General features: G+C 35.7%; 2 protein-coding genes and 2 pseudogenes across 3 annotated transcripts; all 4 read right to left on the bottom strand.

Moving 5' to 3' along the window:
• Positions 1 to 10,697: 10,697 nt before the first annotated feature.
• On the bottom strand, positions 10,698 to 13,152 carry LOC149045263 (uncharacterized). Its single transcript, XM_089208109.1, has one exon. The coding sequence runs from the start codon at positions 12,496 to 12,498 to the stop codon at positions 11,494 to 11,496; it is 1,005 nt and encodes a 334-aa protein (XP_089064235.1). The 5' UTR covers positions 12,499 to 13,152; the 3' UTR covers positions 10,698 to 11,493.
• On the bottom strand, positions 12,848 to 15,424 carry LOC149045264 (uncharacterized; annotated as a pseudogene). Its single transcript, XR_016187113.1, has one exon. The product of XR_016187113.1 is annotated as an uncharacterized LOC149045264 (transcript).
• On the bottom strand, positions 15,164 to 15,954 carry LOC149045265 (uncharacterized). The gene is made up of 2 exons (XM_089205882.1): positions 15,553 to 15,954; positions 15,164 to 15,499 (listed from the first exon to the last, which is right to left on the bottom strand). The coding sequence occupies exons 1-2, from the start codon at positions 15,952 to 15,954 to the stop codon at positions 15,164 to 15,166; spliced, it is 738 nt and encodes a 245-aa protein (XP_089062008.1).
• Positions 15,955 to 16,263: 309 nt separating this feature from the next.
• Positions 16,264 to 20,773, bottom strand: LOC149045266 (uncharacterized; annotated as a pseudogene).
• Positions 20,774 to 20,813: the final 40 nt, after the last annotated feature.

The following is a 20,813-nucleotide window of genomic DNA, read 5'->3' on the forward strand; positions in this document are numbered from 1 at the left end:
TTTTTTTTTTCAGCAGTGACGAATGACATGAGTAGCGTCATCAGACTGTATAACCGATTTCTGTCAAAATTGGTCCTTTTTAAAACTCTGGAGATTTGAATATTACGAAGAGTTTAAAATTTGGTTTTCTCTGTTCAGTAGAGTTTTGCTTCTCGCCCTTTTTTTTTTCGTATCTGTTTTTATTTCGTGTTTATTTCGTAGTGACGAGTGACATAACTATTTTACCAGCGTCATCGGTCTGTATAACCGAGTGCTGTCAAAAATTGGTCCTTTTGAACCTCTGGAGAATTAAGCATTGCGAAATCTTTGAAATTTGGTTTTTCTCTGTTTTGTTGAGTTTTGCATCTCGCTTATTTTTTCCTACCTTATTTTCTTCCTGTTCTCTTCTTTTCTTTGTTTTTTTGTCAACAGTTATTAGCAATTGAGAAGCGTTTGGCTATTCTCACTGGCCGACAGCAAATATCATTAAAAAAAAAAAGGCCTATAATGCAACTGAATAAAGTGCATCATGGTTAATGCCATCGGCAGAATCGAAATAAAATGGATGAAGATCGTCGACTAAAATTGACAGCGAATCATCAACATTTTAACAACTGAATTAAACATTTAGTAGGCCTAGAGTAAAAAGTAGTTTATTTAAACAGTTTTCCCTTCTGGAAAGTCTTTCAACTCACTACCAAAGCTAATGGTAAACGTATCTTTTGTTTTAATCATCACCTTTTAGTGATACCGCTGAATCCTAAGATCTCCTTTCTTTTTAATGCCAAAATTAAAAACTACTTTTTAATGTATTTGCCATAATGGTGCCAAAAAACACATCTCTTTGGGCATTATTATTATTTCAAATGAGTCAATAAAATAAGAGATCGTTAACTCTTGCAACCATCTGGTGACGAATAACATAACTATTTTCCTAGCGTCATCGGACTGTAAAACCGATTTCTGTCAAAATTGGTCCTTATAAAAACTCTGGAGATTGCAGTATTACGAACAGTTGAAAATTTGGTTTTTCTCTGTTCTGTCGAGTTTTAATTCTCCTTTTTTTTTCGTACCTGTTTTTGTTTAGTGTTTTGTTTTGTTTTTCTTAGCAGTTACTGGCAATTGAGAAGCGTTTAGCCGATTTCAGCGACCAACAGCAAATATTTGTAAAAACGCCTACAATGCAACTAAATAAAGAGCATCGTGTTAAACTCAATCGGCAGAATCGAAATAAAATGGGTGAAGATCGTCAGCGAAAATTGACAGCGAAACATCAACAATTTAGCAATTGAATCAAACAACTAATAGGCCTAGAATGAAACTCTTTTGAGTGATCCGAACAATACCAGAAGAAAACAACTAATGAAGATAATGTCTTTCTCACCTTTTTCTTTCTGTTGAAAAATTGATTACTTCCAAAGTAAATGGAGAGTTGCTAGATATAAAGCCACGGCCACGATGACAAAAACTATAAAAAGGAAGAATAGGACGAATATTTTGCATGAGGATGTATTTCACAATCCAATAGCTATTACCTTTATATGTTTATGACCTCACTTCGAAGCGAGCCAATAAGAGGACATCAAAATTGTTCCATTGCAACCATCTGGTGTAGAATTAAGTGCGTGTTAACTAAAAATAGTTTATTTAAACAGTTTTTCCCTTCTAAACAGTTGTGAGTTTATTGTAAATTTATTTCAGTTCACTGCCAAGCTAATGAAAAACTGAATTTTTTGTTTCAATCATTATGTTTTAGTAACACCGCTGAATCTTAAGATCTCCTTTGTTTTTAACGCACAAATTAAAACTACTGTTGAATAAATTTGCCATAATCGTGTCGACAAAAAACGTCTTTGGGCATCATCGTTATATCAAACGAGCCAGTCAAGTAAGAGATAGTTAACGCTGGCAAGTAATTATTTTACTAGCGTCACTGAACTGTTATAAACGAGAGCTGTTGAAATTGGTGCTTTTACTAACTTCAGGGATTTAGCATTACGAACATTTCAATATTTAGTTTATCTTTTTTCAGCCGAGTTTTCCCTCTTGCTCTATTTTTTTCGTACTTATTTTCTTTTCGTTTTCGTGTTTTTTTTTTCAGCAGTGACGAATTACATGACTAGCGTCATCAGACTGTATAACTGATTGCTGTCAAAATTGGTCCTTTTAAAAACTCAAGAGAATTTAGTCTTACGAAGGGTTTAAAATTTGGTTTTTCTCTGTTACTTCGAGTTCTGCTTCTCGCCTTTTTTTTTCCGCACCTGTTTTATTTCGAGTTTATTTCGTGGTGACGAATGACATAACTATTTTACCAGCGTCATCGATCTGTATAACCGATTGTTGTCAAAAATTAGTCCTTTTAGAACCTCTGGAGAATTTAGTATTACGAGCAGTTTAAAATTTGGTTTTTCTCTGTTCTGTCTAGTTTTGCTTCTCGCTCTTTTTTTTCGTACCTGTTTTTATTTCGTGTTCTTTTAGTTTGTTTCGTTTTTTTTAACAGTTATTTACAATTGAAAAGCGTTCAGCTATTTTCAGCGACCGACAACAGATATCACTAAAAAAGCCTATAATGCAACTGAATAAAGTGCATCGACAGAATCGAAATAAAATGATTGAAGAATGTCAACGAAAATTGAAAGCGAATCATCAACATTTTTACAACTGAATTAAACATTTAGTAGGCCTAGAGTGAAAAGTAGTTTATTTAACTGTTTTTCCCTTCTGAATAGTTCTGAGTTCATTGTAAATTAACTTCAAGTCACTGCCAAAGCTCATGAAAAACTTATCTTTTGTTTTAATCATTACCTTTTAGTGACACCGCTGAATCCTAAGATCTCCTTTCTTTTTAACGCGAAAATTTAAAACTGCTTTTGAATTTATTTGCCATAATCGTGCCAAAAAAACATCTCTTTGAGCATTATTATTATTTCAAATGAGTCAGTCAAGTAAGAGATCGTTAACGCTTGCCACCATCTGGTGACGAATAACGTAACTCCATTACCGATTGCTGTCAAAATTGGTCCTTTTAAAAACTTCGGAGATTTTAGTATTGCGAACAGTTTAAAATTTGGTTTTTCTCCGTTCTGTCGAGTTTTGCTTCTCGCTTTTTTTTGTCGTACCTGTTTTTATTTCGTGTTCTTTTAATTTAGTTTGTTTTTTTTGCAGTTATTGGCAATTGAGAAGCGTTTAGCCGATTTCAGCGACCGGCAGCAAATATTGTTAAAAACGCCTACAATGCAACTGAATAAAGTGTATCATGGTCAACTCAGTCGGCAGAATCGAAATAAAAATGGGTAAAGATCGTCAACGAAAATCGATAGCGTATCATCAACGATTTAACAATTGAATCAAACAACTTATAGGCCTAGAGTGAAACTCGTTTTAGTGATCCGAACAAGACCAGAAGAAAACAACTAATGATGATAATGTCTTTCTCACCTTTTTCCTTCTGTTGAAAAATTGATCATTTCCAAAGTAAATGGAGAGTCGCTAGATATAAAACCACGTTAAAAACTCTGGAGATTTGAATATTACCAAAAGTTTAAAATTTGGTTTTCCTCTGTTCTGTCGAGTTCAGCTTCTCGCCTATTTGTTTTTTTCGTACCTGTTTTTATTTCGTGTTTATTTCTTAGACGAATGACATTACTATTTTACCAGCGTCATCGATCTGTATAACCGATTGCTGTCAAAAATTGGTCCTTTTAAAACCTCTGGAGATTTTAGTATCAAGAACAGTTTTTTCTCTGTTCTGTCGAGTTTTGCTTCTCGTTTTTTATTTCGCGCCTGTTTTTATTTCGTGTTCTTTCGGTTTGTTTCGTTTTTTTTTTAACAGTTATTTACAATTGAGAAGCGTTGAGCTTTTTTCAGCGACCGACAGCAAATATCATTAAAAAAGCCTATAATGCAACTGAATAAAGTGCATCGGCAGAATCGAAATAAAATGAGTGAAGATCGTCAACGAAAATTGCAAGCGAATCATCCACATTTTAACAACTGAATTAAACATTTAGTAGGCCTAGAGTGAAAAGTAGTTTATTTAAACAGTTTTTCCCTTCTGAATAGTTTTGAGTTAATTGTACATTAATTTCAACTCACTGCCAAAGCTAATGGAAAACTTATCTTTTGTTTTAATCATTACCTTTTAGTGACACCGCTGAATCCTAAGATCTCCTTTCTTTTAAATGCGAAAATTAAAAACTACTTTTAAATTTATTTGCCATAATCGTGTCAAAAAAAAGCATCTCTTTGGGCATTAATATTATTTCAAATGAGTCAGTCAAGTAAGAGATCGTTAACGCTTGCCACCATCTGGTGACGAATAACGTAACTCCATTACCGATTGCTGTCAAAATTGGTCCTTTTAAAAACTTCGGAGATTTTAGTATTACAAACAGTTAAAAATTGGGTTTTTCTCCGTTCTGTCGAGTTTTGCTTCTCGCTTTTTTTTTCGTACCTGTTTTTATTTCGTATTCTTTTAATTTGGTTTGTTTTTTTGAAGTTATTGGCAATTGAGAAGCGTTTAGCTGATTACAGCGACCGGCAGCAAATATTGTTAAAAACGCCTACAATGCAACTGAATAAAGTGTATCATGGTCAACTCAGTCGGCAGAATCGAAATAAAATGGGTGAAGATCGTCAACGAAAATCGATAGCGTATCATCAACGATTTAACAATTGAATCAAACTACTAATAAGCCTAGAATGAAACTCGTTTTAGTGATCCGAACAAGACCAGAAGAAAACAACTAATTATGTTAATGACTTTCTCACCTTTTTCCTTCTGTTGAAAATTTGATCATTTCCAAAGTAAATGGAGAGTCGCTAAATATAAAACCACGTTAAAAACTCTGGAGATTTGAATATTACAAAGAGTTTAAAATTTGGTTTTTCTCTGTTCTATCGAGTTCGGCTTTTCGCCTATTTGTTTTTTTCGTACCTGTTTTTATTTCGTGTTTATTTCGTGGTGACGAATGACATAACTATTTTACCAGCGTCATCGATCTGTATAACCGATTGCTGTCAAAAATTGGTCCTTTTAAAAGCTCTGGAGAATTTAGTATCACCGTGAACAGTTTAAAATTTGGTTTTTCTCTGTTCTGTCGAGTTTTGCTTCTCGCTTTTTATTTCGTACCTGTTTTTATTTCGTGTTCTTTTGGTTCGTTTCGTTTTTTTTAACAGTTATTTACACTTGAGAAGCGTTGAGCTTTTTTCAGCGACCGACAGCAAATATCATTAAAAAAGCCTATAATGCAACTGAATAAAGTGCATTGGCAGAATCGAAATAAAATTGATGAAGATCGTCAACGAAAATTGCAAGCGAATCATCCACATTTTAACAACTGAATTAAACATTTAGTAGGCCTAGAGTGAAAAGAAGTTTATTTAAACAGGTTTTTCAACTCACTGCCAAAGCTAATGGTAAACTTATCTTTTGTTTTAATCATTCCCTTTTAGTGACACCGCTGAATCCTAAGATCTCCTTTCTTTTAATGCGAAAATAAAAACTACTTTTGAATTTATTTGCCATAATCGTGATAAAAAACATCTCTTTGGGCATTATTATTATTATTTCAAATGAGTCAGTCAAGTAAGAGATCGTTACCACTTGCAACCATCTGGTTGCGAATAACGTACCTCTTTTACCGATTGCTGTCAAAATTGGTCCTTTTCAAAAACTCCGGAGATTTTAGTATTACGAACAGTTATCAAAATTTGGTTTTTCTCTGTTCTGTCGGGTTTTGCTTCTTGCTTTTTTTGTACTGGTTTTAATTTCATGTTCTTTTGATTTGGTTTGTTTTTTGCCGTTATTGGCAATTGAGAAGCGTTTAGCCGATTTCAGCGACCGGCAGCAAATATTGTTAAAAACGCCTACAATGCAACTGAATAAAGTGTATCATGGTCAACTCAGTCGGCAGAATCGAAATAAAAATGGGTAAAGATCGTCAACGAAAATCGATAGCGTATCATCAACGATTTAACAATTGAATCAAACAACTTATAGGCCTAGAGTGAAACTCGTTTTAGTGATCCGAACAAGACCAGAAGAAAACAACTAATGATGATAATGTCTTTCTCACCTTTTTCCTTCTGTTGAAAAATTGATCATTTCCAAAGTAAATGGAGAGTCGCTAGATATAAAACCACGTTAAAAACTCTGGAGATTTGAATATTACCAAAAGTTTAAAATTTGGTTTTCCTCTGTTCTGTCGAGTTCAGCTTCTCGCCTATTTGTTTTTTTCGTACCTGTTTTTATTTCGTGTTTATTTCTTAGACGAATGACATTACTATTTTACCAGCGTCATCGATCTGTATAACCGATTGCTGTCAAAAATTGGTCCTTTTAAAAGCTCTGGAGAATTTAGTATCACCGTGAACAGTTTAAAATTTGGTTTTTCTCTGTTCTGTCGAGTTTTGCTTCTCGCTTTTTATTTCGTACCTGTTTTTATTTCGTGTTCTTTTGGTTCGTTTCGTTTTTTTTAACAGTTATTTACACTTGAGAAGCGTTGAGCTTTTTTCAGCGACCGACAGCAAATATCATTAAAAAAGCCTATAATGCAACTGAATAAAGTGCATTGGCAGAATCGAAATAAAATTGATGAAGATCGTCAACGAAAATTGCAAGCGAATCATCCACATTTTAACAACTGAATTAAACATTTAGTAGGCCTAGAGTGAAAAGAAGTTTATTTAAACAGGTTTTTCAACTCACTGCCAAAGCTAATGGTAAACTTATCTTTTGTTTTAATCATTCCCTTTTAGTGACACCGCTGAATCCTAAGATCTCCTTTCTTTTAATGCGAAAATAAAAACTACTTTTGAATTTATTTGCCATAATCGTGATAAAAAACATCTCTTTGGGCATTATTATTATTATTTCAAATGAGTCAGTCAAGTAAGAGATCGTTACCACTTGCAACCATCTGGTTGCGAATAACGTACCTCTTTTACCGATTGCTGTCAAAATTGGTCCTTTTCAAAAACTCCGGAGATTTTAGTATTACGAACAGTTATCAAAATTTGGTTTTTCTCTGTTCTGTCGGGTTTTGCTTCTTGCTTTTTTTGTACTGGTTTTAATTTCATGTTCTTTTGATTTGGTTTGTTTTTTGCCGTTATTGGCAATTGAGAAGCGTTTACCTATTTTCAGCGACCGACGGCAAATATCATTAAAAACGCCTACAATGCGATTGAATAAAGGGCATCATGGTAAACTAAATGGGCAGAATCGAAATAAAATGGGCGAAGATCGTCAACGAAAATTGATATCGAATCATCGACAATTTAATAAGTGAATTAAACAAATAATAGGCTTTCTCACTTCTCGCTTTTTTTCGTACCTGTTTTTATTTCGTGTTCTTTTGTTTTGTTTCGTTTTAAGTAGCTACTGGCAATTGAGAAGCGTTTAGCCGATTTCAGCGACCGGCTGAAAAACTGCGGAGATTTTAGCACTACGAACAGTTTAAAATTTGGTTCTTCTCTGTTCTGTCGAGTTTTGCTTCTCGCTTTTTTTTTCTGTGTCTGTTTTAATTTCGTGTTCTTTTCATTTGGTTTGTTTTTTTGCAGTTATTGGCAATTGAGAAGCGTTTAGCCGATTTCAGCGACCGGCAGCAAATATTGTTAAAAACGCCTACAATGCAACTGAATAAAGTGAATTATGGTAAAGTCAATCGGCAGAATCGAAATAAAATGGGTGAAGATCGTCAACGAAAATTGACAGCGAATCATCAACAATTTAACGATTGCATTAAACAACTAATAGGCCTAGAATGAAACTTGTTTTGGTGATCCGAACAATACCAGAAGAAAAAAGTAATGATGATAATGTCTTTCTCACCTTTTTCCTTCTGTTGAAAATTTGATTATTTCCAAAGTAAATAGAGAGTCGCCAGATATAAAGCCATAATCCGCGATGACACAAAATAAAATAAAATTTGGTTTTTCTCTGTTCTGTCGCGTTCAACTTCTCGCCTATTTGTTTTTTTCGTACCTGTTTTTATTTCGTGTTTATTTCGTGGCGACGAATGACATAACTATTTTACCAGCGTCATCGATCTATAGAACCGATTGCTGTCAAAAATCGGTTCTTTTAAAACCTCTGGAGAATTTAGAATTACGAACAGTTTAAAATTTGGTTTTCTCTGTTCTGTCTAGTTTTGCTTCTCGCTCTTTTTTTTCGTACCTGTTTTTATTTCGTGTTCTTTTAGTTTGTCTCGTTTTTTTTAACAGTTATTTACAATTGAAAAGCGTTGAGCTATTTTCAGTGACCGACAACAGATATCACTAAAAAAGCCTATAATGCAACTGAATAAAGTGCATCGGCAGAATCGAAATAAAATGAGTGAAGATCGTCAACGAAAATTGAAAGCGAATCATCAACATTTTTACAACTGAATTAAACATTTAGTAGGCCTAGAGTGAAAAGTAGGTTATTTAAACAGTTTTTCCCTTCTAAATAGTTTTGAGTTCATTGTAAATTAACTTCAAGTCACTGCCAAGGCTCATGGAAAACTTATCTTTTGTTTTAAACTTTACCATTTAGTAACACTGCTGAATCCTAAGATCTCCTTTCTTTTTAACGCGAAAATTTAAAACTGCTTTTGAATTTATTTGCCATAATCGTGCCAAAAAAACATCTCTTTGGGCATTATTATTATTTCAAATGAGTCAGTCAAGTAAGAGATCGTTAACGCTTGCCACCATCTGGTGACGAATAACGTAAATCCATTACCGATTGTTGTCAAAATTGGTCCTTTTAAAAACTCCGGAGATTTTAGTATTACGAACAGTTTAAAATTTGGTTTTTCTCCGTTCTGTCGAGTTTTGCTTCTCGCTTCTTTTTTCGTACCTGTTTTTATTTCGTGTTCTTTTAATTTAGTTTGTTTTTTTGCAATTATTGGCAATTGAGAAGCGTTTAGCTGATTTCAGCGATCGGCAGCAAATATTGTTAAAAACGCCTACAATGCAACTGAATATAGTGTATCATGGTAAACTCAGTCAGCAGAATCGAAATAAAAATGGGTAAAGATCGTCAACGAAAGTTGACAGCGTATCATCAACGATTTAACAATTGAATCAAACAACTAAGAGGCCTAGAATGAAACTCGTTTTAGTGATCCGAACAATACCAGAAGAAAACAACTAATTATGATAATGTCTTTCTCACCTTTTTCCTTCTGTTGAAAATTTGATTATTTCCAAAGTAAATGGAGGGTCGCTAGATATAACACCACGATCCGTGAAGACACAAACAATAAAAAGGAAGAAAATGACGAGTATTTTGCAGAAGGATGTATTTCAGAATCCAATAACTACTATCTTTATATGTTTATGACCTCACTTCGAAGGGAGCCAATAAGAGGACATCAAAATTGTCTCAGTGCAACCATCTGGTGTGGAATTAAGTAAGTGTTGACCAAATATAGTTTATTTTAATGGTTTTTCCCTTCTAAAGAGTTCTGAGTTGATTTTAAATTAATTTCAACTCACTGCCAAAGCTTATCAAAACTGAATGTTTTTGTTTCAATCAGTATGTATTAGTGACACCGCTGAATCCTAAGATCTCCATTGTTTTTTTATGCGCAAATTAAAACTACTAGCAACTGAGAAGTGTTTAGCTATTTTCAGCGACCGACAGCAAATATAATCAATTAAAGGGCTCTTGGAGCCAGCTCAATCATGTTATGGCTTAAGTTTGTATTGATATCTTGGACTGTTTGAATAAGGTACAGTTGAATTCAGTTTATGTGAAATTTCAAGACTTTTGGGCAGTTGTGTAATAAGAAAACTTGTTCATTTGTCGTGATGGGAATTGGAAATAAGGTTATGTGGGCTGGAGGTGGGATGGGCAGAGGTCATTAGGCATATAGTGTCCTTTTTGTTGGTGTGTGTGTGTGTGTTTGTGGGGCGGAGGGTGGGCTGGGTGGGCATGATCAAGCATCAAATGTTGCTCAAGTAACAAAACATTTATAACCCTCATCTTTCATGATCATTTGCACTATTGTGAAATATTCCTTGCTTGTTTCTTAATATCTTTTGTTTTTAATAAAGCGATCGTTGCATTTGGTATTTAACAAAGCGGCTACAATCGTTCTTAATAGAATTTCAAGCCCCCAGATAGTCTGATTTTCACATATCAATATTTGCGTAATCCCCAAACAGATGAGAGATAAAACAGTCAGAAAAGTAATCAAATGGCCAGTCACAAAAGCCACGCTTCGCTTTTCCCTATAAAAATTCGCCGGTTCCTCATGTAAGCCAATAACAATATAAGGCACATATGTAAAAATCAGTGCGCGAACACCCCTAAACGTTAAAAATATATCAAGTCGAGGGAACAGTTTTGGTCTCAGCCCCTATTTTTGTCAACAAAGTGAACCCATATCGGTTAAAAAGATGACACGTATGGACCACGTGCAAAGCTGTCCCTTGTTTCTCGAATATTGCGCGTGTTAAATATTCGATAGTGACATCTCATTTACATCTAGATTCACTTTTATTAAGTTGGTAAATTCTATACAGACATCACACCAACCAACTCACGCGCAAAGTGAGAAGACTCTAGGAAGGCTTGAAATTATTTTAAGAACGTCTGTGATCAAGAAACGGGCAAGGAATTTTCCCCAATAGTGCGAATGATCGTAAAAGATGATCGCGGAAAAGCGATTGCGTGACGCTCGGTAAGTTTTAACAAGATATGTTATCACGTATCGGACGAAAAAATAGGTCCGCAATGCGTACGTGTATCTAGTGCTGAGTTTTAGCGGTACTTCCGTGGGGTCTTGTTTTGTGTAGGTTTGGTTGCAAGTTCAATTCAACAATTTGAACAAGAATTGATTAAAATAATTTTAGCTGCAAGGTTAGGTGGCTAAAATCTGGAATACAGAGACTGGAACATAGACATCAGGGATGAACAAGTTTATTGTAAAAAAACAGCCTGCATTACAAAAGGAACCGTAACTGTGTGTATTTGATACAATAAGAAAGAACAAAACATGATTCAAGTTAGGAATTGTGATTTTTTCCTTTTACATCAGAAAATTTAATGAACATATAACTGTCATATAAAAAATAAATAGAAGGTTTAACAACAGGAGAGTATGAAGAAATGCGAACAGCTCTACTACTTGATAATTACTGAAGGTTTCAACTGAGACGGGTTACTGTTGTAATTGAAAATTTTAAGTGGCAACATCAGTAATCTGCATTAAAAGCCTCGAGTTCCTGTTGAAACTTTCTCTTCTCAATGTATAAGCATTGAAAAGACTGTTCATAAATGTACTTCGGTTGCAGTTTTCAATTGAATGTACAAACTCAATAAAATATATATCTAAATACTTTTAAATACAAAAAGTCACTTGGGAGAAGGGGAATGCTATAACAGAACATTGTCCCAGTGATAATAAAATGAACATTTTTGTCTTTAATGAAAGATACAACAATGGCTTTGGTATCCTGTTAAATGATAATATAGGGTGGATGCATTCTGATCCTTACCATTATTTTGGTTCTTGCTGCAGTTTAGTTCTCTGCAAGACTGACTGTAGCCACAACTTTAGTTTTCTTATCAAAGGTAACAAAGAGCATTGGTGTATTTAGGAATGCTTCAACAACAATATCTTCACTTAATGACTGCTTAGTGTCAACTTTAAACAACTGTAAGGCACTGAGCAAAGTATCATTAAAAAATGTTACAGTGGTGTTAATGTCATCATGTCTCAGCAATGCTTGCAAGTGGTACTGACTGCTGCAAGGAGACACTTTCTGCCTGAGGCCACATGTTTCACACTTTACCACATTCCCTGATGTTGCTGGAAGCTTTTTGTTACATTTGCAACATTGACGATAGCACAAGAAATTTTGAACACCAAGGACTTCAGCATTTGTTGATGTTTGGGTGAAGTAGTCTGGCAAATCACCTGGTGAAGCTACTTCCTCTTGGAAGGGATCAGCTGGTGAAATGGAACAGTCATGCTTTGGCGTAGTAAGGTAAATGGAGTAGTCGTCATTATCCTTCGTCACTTTAAGGTTACAGAAGTTATATGTGTTGTCATCTGCAACATCTGTAATCAGGTCCTCCCACAGGGTTAGTTTGATTGATCCAGATGGATCTAGGAGGCAACAATCAGCTTTCGACTTCGTGCCATCTCTTGTGATTATTTTCTTCACTCCAGATAAGTGGACCACTTTGGCTTTGAGATTAATAAGTTGGTTATTGGTGACATTCGAGAGCATCAAGATGTTTAGAGTTGAGGGAATCTCTTCTCGTAGAAAAGTGACCTCCTTCAGTTCCTCTATTTGGACTCTTGGATTCATGAGAACACTGTCATTTTTAATGGTGAAGTTGCTAATCTTTACTGGGGACTTTTGTTTGCTGCATATTTCAAAGTCAAGGTGCTTGCTTGAAGAGAAACAGACTCCACATACTTTGGTCGCTTCTGTTTGAATAAGCATGTCAAAATAGCAAGTCTTGTTGGAGTGCTTAACAAGGGATACGTTATGAATGTATCCTGTTAGGTTGTCCATTGTCGTTCAAGTCCTATTACAACTGAGGTGTATTTACCTGGAGAGCGAACAGAAAAAAATGGTATCAGTAACTGTGGGTTGTAGAACAGGTATCAAAGAAAACTGCAATCTGTATGTACTACAGGGCACAAAAGCAATAATCATAAAATAAACATACCTGGACATGTGTTGCATATCACATATCTGCAGATTACCCCTTAGATGTCAATTACAGTGCATGATTGGTATCTAAGGTGTACATTTGAGTTAATTCCATTTTTTTGTACTCATTAACTATGAATATTCTCTCTAAGACAAAAAGAAAAACACATGGAAGTTACAGTGAAGGTGACAAGAAAACCATGAAGGTCTATTTTTGAATCAATGCACGTATTGCTTTGTGATCGGAAAAATAAGTTTCTAAAATGTGTACATGGATTTGTGATTCAGGTAAATTAGTGTAGACATGGTCTATAGTGGTTCTGTTATCAGTAGTAGAACATGATACCAGTTGTCTGGAACTGTGATCTCTTATAAATAGATTATAAAGAGGAATCTTGTCTTTTTCATTTAACCAATTGATATTGAAATCGCCAATGAAAACTTTGAAACCTGAAATATCTAGGGTAAGAAGTCCGATCAATGCTACACACATTTGTCTAATTGGCACTCTTGGTGACCACTATGTGCCTATTATGGTAATATGTGGAAGTTCCGAACTGTTGTAACCTTAATGATAGTTATTTCAACACCACCAGTGTTGTTGCAAACTGGATATCCAGGTAGAAAAGGAATTTTACTGTACACTGCGGTTCCACCATAAGGTCTTGTATTGAAACCGTCAAGTTGACTGTCATTTCTAAATAGGGTATACCCAGTGATGCTGTAGTCAGTATCACTGTCTAGGTAATATAACCATGTTTCTGAGAATACATTTACATCCATGTTTGAGTAGTTTAAGTCTTTTCATATGTCCTCAATATGTCTGTGCAATGACCTTGAATTAAGAAAACATATCTTAAAGGCTGTTGGATCTGTTTTATAAATTGGAATTATGGAAAGCTTGAGGTGCCGGTCTTTTCTTAAATGTTGCATTTCTGCTTTTACTTCAGGAATAACAACTATTTTGCTTTCACAAAGGTCAGTAATATACAATCCCTCAATGGTTGTTACTCTGCTCAGTCCTACATAATGTATATGAGGTATTGCTCATCCGGTGTTAAAGTTAACAACTATTCTAGTTTCAGTGTCACCCTGTGATCTATGTATTGTTTTTGCTGCTGCAGGTCTAAATGGAAACTGCTTTCTTCTGACTTGAGCTGTTTTATTTCTTCCAACTGCAAATTGTGCAGTAACAGGTTTGATGGGGGTCCACGTGCATTCAATGCCATTGACATACACATGTCTGTTGTCATGTCTGGTTTTCTCACTAACATCCATATGGTCAAATTGAACCCAAATTATACCAGATGGTATATTTGTGTCATACAATTTTATCATGTTGATGATGCCGCCAGCACCATTTGTGATACCATCATCAGTTCTTACATTTATGGCTATTTCTATTCTTTCCCCTTCAGCAAGTTGAAGATTTGAAGCTAACTACTTCGTTTTCCTGGGATCCAGTGGTATTTGCTTGAAGATTTTATCTCTGAGTTCTGGAAAATTGCACCTATAACACTATCCAATGCTTTGATGGTATATTTGTCACCAGTAGCTGCGCTGTGAACTCTAATATTAAACTCATCAACTTTTGAGTTTTGAATGAACAAATGAGGAACATCAATTGGGTAATTCATACAGTGTTCTGAAATGCATCTTTCTTTCAGTTTTGCAATATCACTTTGGGTGTGATTACCTTCTCTCAATCTATTTAGAATTTGAGCAAATTCTCTACTTTCCCTTTGTCTCATAATTTTCTCCAGTTCAAACATTGTAAAATGTTCTTGCCATAAATTGGGGGCAAGAGATCCATAATCTGAGTTCTTCATGTCTTTGAACACATAACTGTCCATAACAGGTTCTAGTTGAAACAAATCACCCAATGCAATTATGCTAATACCTCCAAATACCTCTTTGCTACCCTTGATATCCTTAAGTCTATTATTTATTTGGACATTTCAGGGCGTGAAATTAATTTTTTTTTCTGGTAGCCACTTGGCTCCTAAATTTTTCAAAGTGGTAGCCAATTCAAAAAAAGTTGGTCGCCATTTTTAAAGACAAATAAAACCTTTTATAACGCTGTTAGCGTTCTAGATAGACCCTCCAAAATTAAGTTAGGAAAAAGATATTTAACGTGCTACAAATTGGACACTAGGATGTCCAATTTAATTCACTTTATCTCTAAGTAAGGTTATGATGAAGCATTCTAGTCGCCAATTTGGCGACTAATTTTCAGGATTTGGTCGCCAAAGTGAAAAATTTAGTCGCATTGGCGCCTGTATTGGGCGCAATTTCACGCTCTGCATTTAACATAGCATTGCCTATCATTGATATTTCATCAAGAAATATAAGCTGAACAGCACGAAGTTTACATCTGAGGGTATTTAGTCTGCTTGAGTCAAGAGGTTTATATGTCTTTAGAGACTGGCATGCAGGTATTGCCAAGGCACTATGTACTGTGTTCCCTTTGATACCATAAGCAGCTTTTCCAGTAGTTCTTCTTCTTTCTTCATGCCCTTTACGCCTAACAGGCATGTAGGGCAGCAACGTGTTCCCTCCACATCTGGCGATCCCTTGCCATGAACTTGATGCCTTCCCAGGTCTTCCCCATCTCCTTTATTTCCTTCTCAACTGTCCGTCGCCATGTGATCTTGGGGCGACCCCGCTTGCGTTTCCCTTCTGGCGTCCACTGCATAGCAGTTTTTGCAATGGAAGCTTCTTGGCGGGTGACATGGCCAATCCACCTCCAGCGTCTCCTCATCAGGATGGTAGCCATTGATTCGGTTCCACACCGTTCAAAAAGATCTTTGAAGGCTTTTGGTGTGAAAAGTGGAGAGTTTTGAGGGTTGTAAGGACGCAGCTATGATAGAGCTTCAGCTTGGTACGAGTACTATAGGTGGAAGAACGCCATACCTTATTCATCATATTGAGCGAATTTCTGGCCTTGTTGAGACGGCTCTGGATGTCCAGGTCAGTTCCTCCATCTCTACTGATGATACTGCCGAGGTAGGTAAATCTGTCTGTGTAAGGAAGCTCTTCGTTATCAATCTGGACTGGTCGTGTGTTGGTAGCGTTCAGTGCCATAATTTCAGTCTTCTTGCTGCCGATGTTCAGGCCAACTTGCTTTGCAAAGGTGTTGAGGCGATGCGTCTTCTCTTGTATGTGGGTGTGGGTGTGTGATAGTAAGGCTAGATCGTCTGCGTAGTCCAGGTCTTCCAGGTAGAAGAAAGGTGTCCATCTGATTCCCCTGACCTGATCCTCAGTGGTGCGATGCATGATCCAGTCCACAACAAGGTTGAAAAGAAATGTAGACATTACACACCCCTGCCTGACACCAGTGAGAACTTCAAATAAGATGTCACCATCACCAACACAGCAGGTAAAGTTGTCATAGAAGCTTTTGATGATCTCAACAAGGTGGAAGGGGATTCCATATGCTCGTAATAACTTCCAGAGGCTGTGTTTCCAGTAGGGGCAAGCAATAATATTTTAACTTCATTAAAGTTTTCGCCTGCTCTGGAGTTAAAATGTTTTACTGCTGCTTGATATAGAGCTCTGATAAGATGGGACTTGCCCACTCCAGCTCCCCCAGAGAGAAAATAGTAGAATGGTTTGTCAGATGTTTTAATAAGATGCAAAATGTGATAAAAAAAATTCCTTTTGCTTCTTGTTTAGTGTTTGAATCAACTGCCTGTTCTCTTGATCTTGCATTTCATTTAGTACAAGTGGTTCACTACTTGATACAGTAGAAGGAATTCCAACATCATCTGATAAATCATAGTTTTCGTTAAAATCAGGTTGAAGATCTTTATCACCCACAGCCTCATCTTGGTATTCTACATCTTGTGTAAATGGTGCTATTGAATCATACTGAATCGGATTATGATCACCTGTATCTTCCATACCATTCAAGTGTTCCAGGATTTTATCCATATCACTACCGCAAACAGCATATTCTTTCATTTGTTCACTTATGGCATCTTTCATAAGTAAGAAACGTGCTTTGTAGGAAGAACTATTTGCTAGCAAGTCAGTTTCCTCATTTCTCCACGGTGTAAAGAGCATAATAAGTTCTCGATAATGTTTTTCTGGATCTTTTTCTTTCTTAAACCAACCACTTCTAATAACTCTAGCTATTGATCTTTTTTTGTTCTTCTTTTCATTACTAAGTTCATTACAAAGGTAATCATCATTGTTTTCACTTGCTGTTTCAAAGGGAAGGTTATCAGTGTCATTTTTAAATGATTTTTTCATGTAGGGTTTTCCTGATGAGCCATACCAAGCTGCCCAATCTGCTAATGTCAAGTGCTCAAGAGTAAAAGGACGTTTTGCATATCTTTGCAAAACACCACCTGTGTATACTTCTTCACGATCATCTTCCATTTCTAAAATGTCATTAATAGGCTTAAGAAGCTGTACTCTTTCATTAGGAGGTGCAGTATTTATAAATATCACTTGGCGTGATGATTTCTTCATAGGAAGCTGATGAACAATGTAAACAGCTTCTTGTGCACTTATTCCAACACTGTTCAAAAATTTGTTTCCAATATCTCTGACTTGTTGTTTGATGTTAGAATTTCCTTTCCTAGCTTCAGCACATGCTTGTCGCAAAAGTTCACGCGTTCCTTTTTGAGCTATAGAAATATAAGACACTATATACATAGCACATGCATACACATCAAGAACAAATTGAATATCCATATTTGCTCTCCATGCCTTAAGGCAAGCTGGGTTGTAATTGTTAATTCTTAACTCATTTGGTTCTCTTTTCAAAAAGATAGTTGGAGAATTTAAAGTTGACCTGATAGCCAATCTATTGTTATTTTCAGTGACACCTAACTTGACAAGCAGCTCATTAGAGGTAACTAAATTCACCTTCTTTTAAATCATTCAATTGTTTCTGGATAGTTTTCCAATATTCTTTGTGTTGTTTCATTTCATGCAGTGGTATATCTGAATCTAAAGGATATAAAATCTCAGTTGCCCTCATAGGAGGCTGTGGGTAATTAAATAGACATTCATTCTTATTCTTCTTTCTACATATGTGAGAGTGACTGTGAATTTGCCGGTTCACCGATTTCTACAGTTCTAGATCATCAAGCGGCCATTTACAACTAATGAACTGATCAATGAAGTTTGTAACAATAGCATCATCATCAACTCCAAATACTGGTGCACTGTCTAGCCATATAAGCATGTGGATGTGAGGTGAGCCTTGCTGCTGGTATTCCATTCTATAGGGTATCCAGTCAACCCGCCGACGGTCCAACTCGCCGACGCCAACTCGCCGACGTATAAAATCGAGTAGAGACGTCGGCGAGTTGGTCCTCAATCCATTACAACTTATTAGAAGTGAAACATACAGAAAAGTAAACGATATTTAGTAAAAAAACACTGGTGAACATTTGTGAACATCAAACAGAAGCTTAAACATTGGTGAACATTAAGGCACATCATCAATTACTATAACAGCTTAAGACGCGAACGAGTTATAACTCGTTCGCGTCTGAAGCGGATATAGTCATTGGCGATGTTTACATTGCTTTATTCGCCTTGAGATCCTTATAAACTTTGTTGCAAATAAAAAGAATTGCTTTTTACTAAAGATCTTGTCTAGAAAGCCAAGTTTTCTTTAAAAAATCTGAGCGGTTGACATGATGAGTCTTTACGGTGTTGTTGTCACACAATAACTCGTTCGCGTCTGAAGCGGATATGGTCATTGGCGATGTTTACTTTGCTTTATTCGTATTGAGATCCTTATAAACTTTGTTGCAAATAAAAAGAATTGCTTTCTACAAAAGATCTTATCTAGAAAACCAAGTTTTCTTAAAAAATCTGACTGATTATCATGATGAGTCTTTACAGTGTTGTTGTCACAGTCCCGATAACTCGTTCGCGTCTGAAGCGGATATAGTCATTGGTGATGTTTATCTTGCTTTATTCGTATTGAGATCCTTATAAACTTTGTTGCAAATAAAAAGAATTGCTTTTACTAAAGATCTTGTCTAGAAAGCCAAGTTTTCTTTAAAAATCTGAGCGATTGACATAATGAGTCTTTACGGTGTTGTTGCCACACAATAACTCGTTCGCGTCTGAAGCGGATAGCCATTGGCGATGTTTAATTTACCTTATTCACCTTGAGATCCTTATAAACTTTGTTGCAAATAAAAATAATTGCTTTTTACTAAAGATCTTATCTAGAAAGCCAAGTTTTCTTAATAAAATCTGACCGATTGTCATGATGAGTCTTTACAGTGTTGTTGTCACACAATAACTCGTTCGTGTCTGAAGCTGTTAGAGTCATTGGTGATGTTTACTTCGCTTTATTCGCCTTGAGATTCTCATAAACTTTGTTGCCAATAAAAAGAATTGCTTTTTACTAAAGATCTTATCTAGAAAGCCAAGTTTTCTTTAAAAAATCTGAGCGATTGACATGATGAGTCTTTACGGTGTTGTTGTCGCACAATAACTCGTTCGCATCTTAAGCTGTTATAGTCATTGGTGATGTTCACCAATGTTCACCAATGTTTAAGCTTCTGTTTGATGTTCACCAATGTTCACCAGTGTTTTTTTTAACTAAATATCGTTAACTTTTCTGTATGTTTAACTTCTAATAAGTTGTATTGGATTGAGGACCAACTCGCAGACGTCTCTACTCGATTTACACGTCGGCGAGTTGGCGTCGGCGAGTTGACCGTAATTCCTCTATAGAACCAGTCAGATATTTTGCCCAGGGGTTGGGCTCCTTTTAAGAGAAAGTTAGTCAGAAACTGACTTACTTGATAATAAAAATGCCTTGCACATGTTACTGGGTCACTTTGAATTAACCTGCATTTTTCATTCCAATTCATATTTTCTAAAATTATCAGTATCTGTGTACTGTTTGTGGTCAACTAATTCACCAAGTATTCTAAGCAGATGGATCCACTGATTTTCTGCTGAAGAGAAACTACAAAATAATGATGCTGGTCCTAACTGTCTTATCATGGCAAACAAGTCCTTTTTTGCTTTTTCAAAATAAGGTGGAGAGCCTCTTAATGCCTTGAGGAACTGAAATCCTTCATCATGATGAATCAAATTTTCTATTGCCCTTTCTTGTTTGAGTTGTGCTGCATTTAAAGTTCTGCTATTTCCTTTGCACTTTCTAAGAGCAACTTGTGATTTTCCTCGTAATATTTTCATTTGCAGTTTCTTTGCTTTGAAGAATATGTTTTCAACACACACTGCAGCTCTTCTATCTGCTTGTCGTAATTCAGATTTACAAATGTCACTGTAGTGAACATTAACAAGTCTATCATTATTTTCCGGTCGTTTTTGACTAAGGAATATACCAGGATATGCTAATTCTTCAGAAAACTGATCTTGAAATATGCTTAATGGCTTCTTTCCTTCACCAGGTGAAACACTTAGAATACATTGACTCCCATTGTCTTCAACAAAATCTGTGTTAGTTTACGTAGTGTCAGTAACTCGAGCAGGTATTTCTGCTTCATCCTCACTCCACTGATCTTCAGTCTCAATATCTTCACTAGAGGAAGTACATGTATTATTTGTGGTATTATTAGTACTGTTGTGAATATTTTGCGGTTCTTCAGCTTCATTTTCAATATTTCTGTCATCAAATAGAAAGTTTGATGTGCTTTGTTCTCCCCAGGCTTGATTAACTGTTATTCCTTCTTGTCTAATTAGGGTACTGTAAGTGACAAGCCAGTTTACTGCTTGGACAACTTTATGAGGTCTTATGTTAAGGGACAATGCTGAACTTTTGTATTGCAATCTTCTTTTTAAATTTACCTTAATTGTACCTGTTTCTGATGGTAACCTTGGTAACATATTCACAGTCTCAGACACTTCTGCTGGTACATTTACAACATTTCCATGTATTTTGAATTGTCTACCTCTTGGTGCCTGCATTAATTTTAAAAAAAACAAGTCTTGGAGCTAAAAGTCTGCTTTCCAATTCATTCAAGTCAAAAAAGTCTGGTTTCGTTGCAAATTGCATTCCATTCAAAACAGCAGAAGGGGGAACTTTATTTTTTAATAAATAATTATGGCATGTTCTACACAACCACTCCATATTTTTCACACTTTTTCGATTAGATAAATATTTTTCAGCTGATGAAGGATATTCCTTTCTTATTTTATCAGCAAGAGAAACACTGTTTATACCATAA

The sequence above is a fragment of the Pocillopora damicornis genome, chromosome 5 (assembly GCF_964200805.1).
Source record: "Pocillopora damicornis chromosome 5, jaPocDami1.2, whole genome shotgun sequence".
In the NCBI taxonomy this organism is placed as follows: Eukaryota; Metazoa; Cnidaria; class Anthozoa; order Scleractinia; family Pocilloporidae; genus Pocillopora; species Pocillopora damicornis.

Coding starts and splice junctions, on each gene's coding strand:
- LOC149045265 (XM_089205882.1), bottom strand. CDS start 15,954: ATGTCTACATTTCTTTTCAACCTTGTTGTGGACTGGATCATGCATCGC. Junction 15,500..15,552: donor CGCTCAATATGATGAATAAG/GTATGGCGTTCT, acceptor GCTCTATCATAG/CTGCGTCCTTACAACCCTCA.
- LOC149045263 (XM_089208109.1), bottom strand. CDS start 12,498: ATGGACAACCTAACAGGATACATTCATAACGTATCCCTTGTTAAGCAC.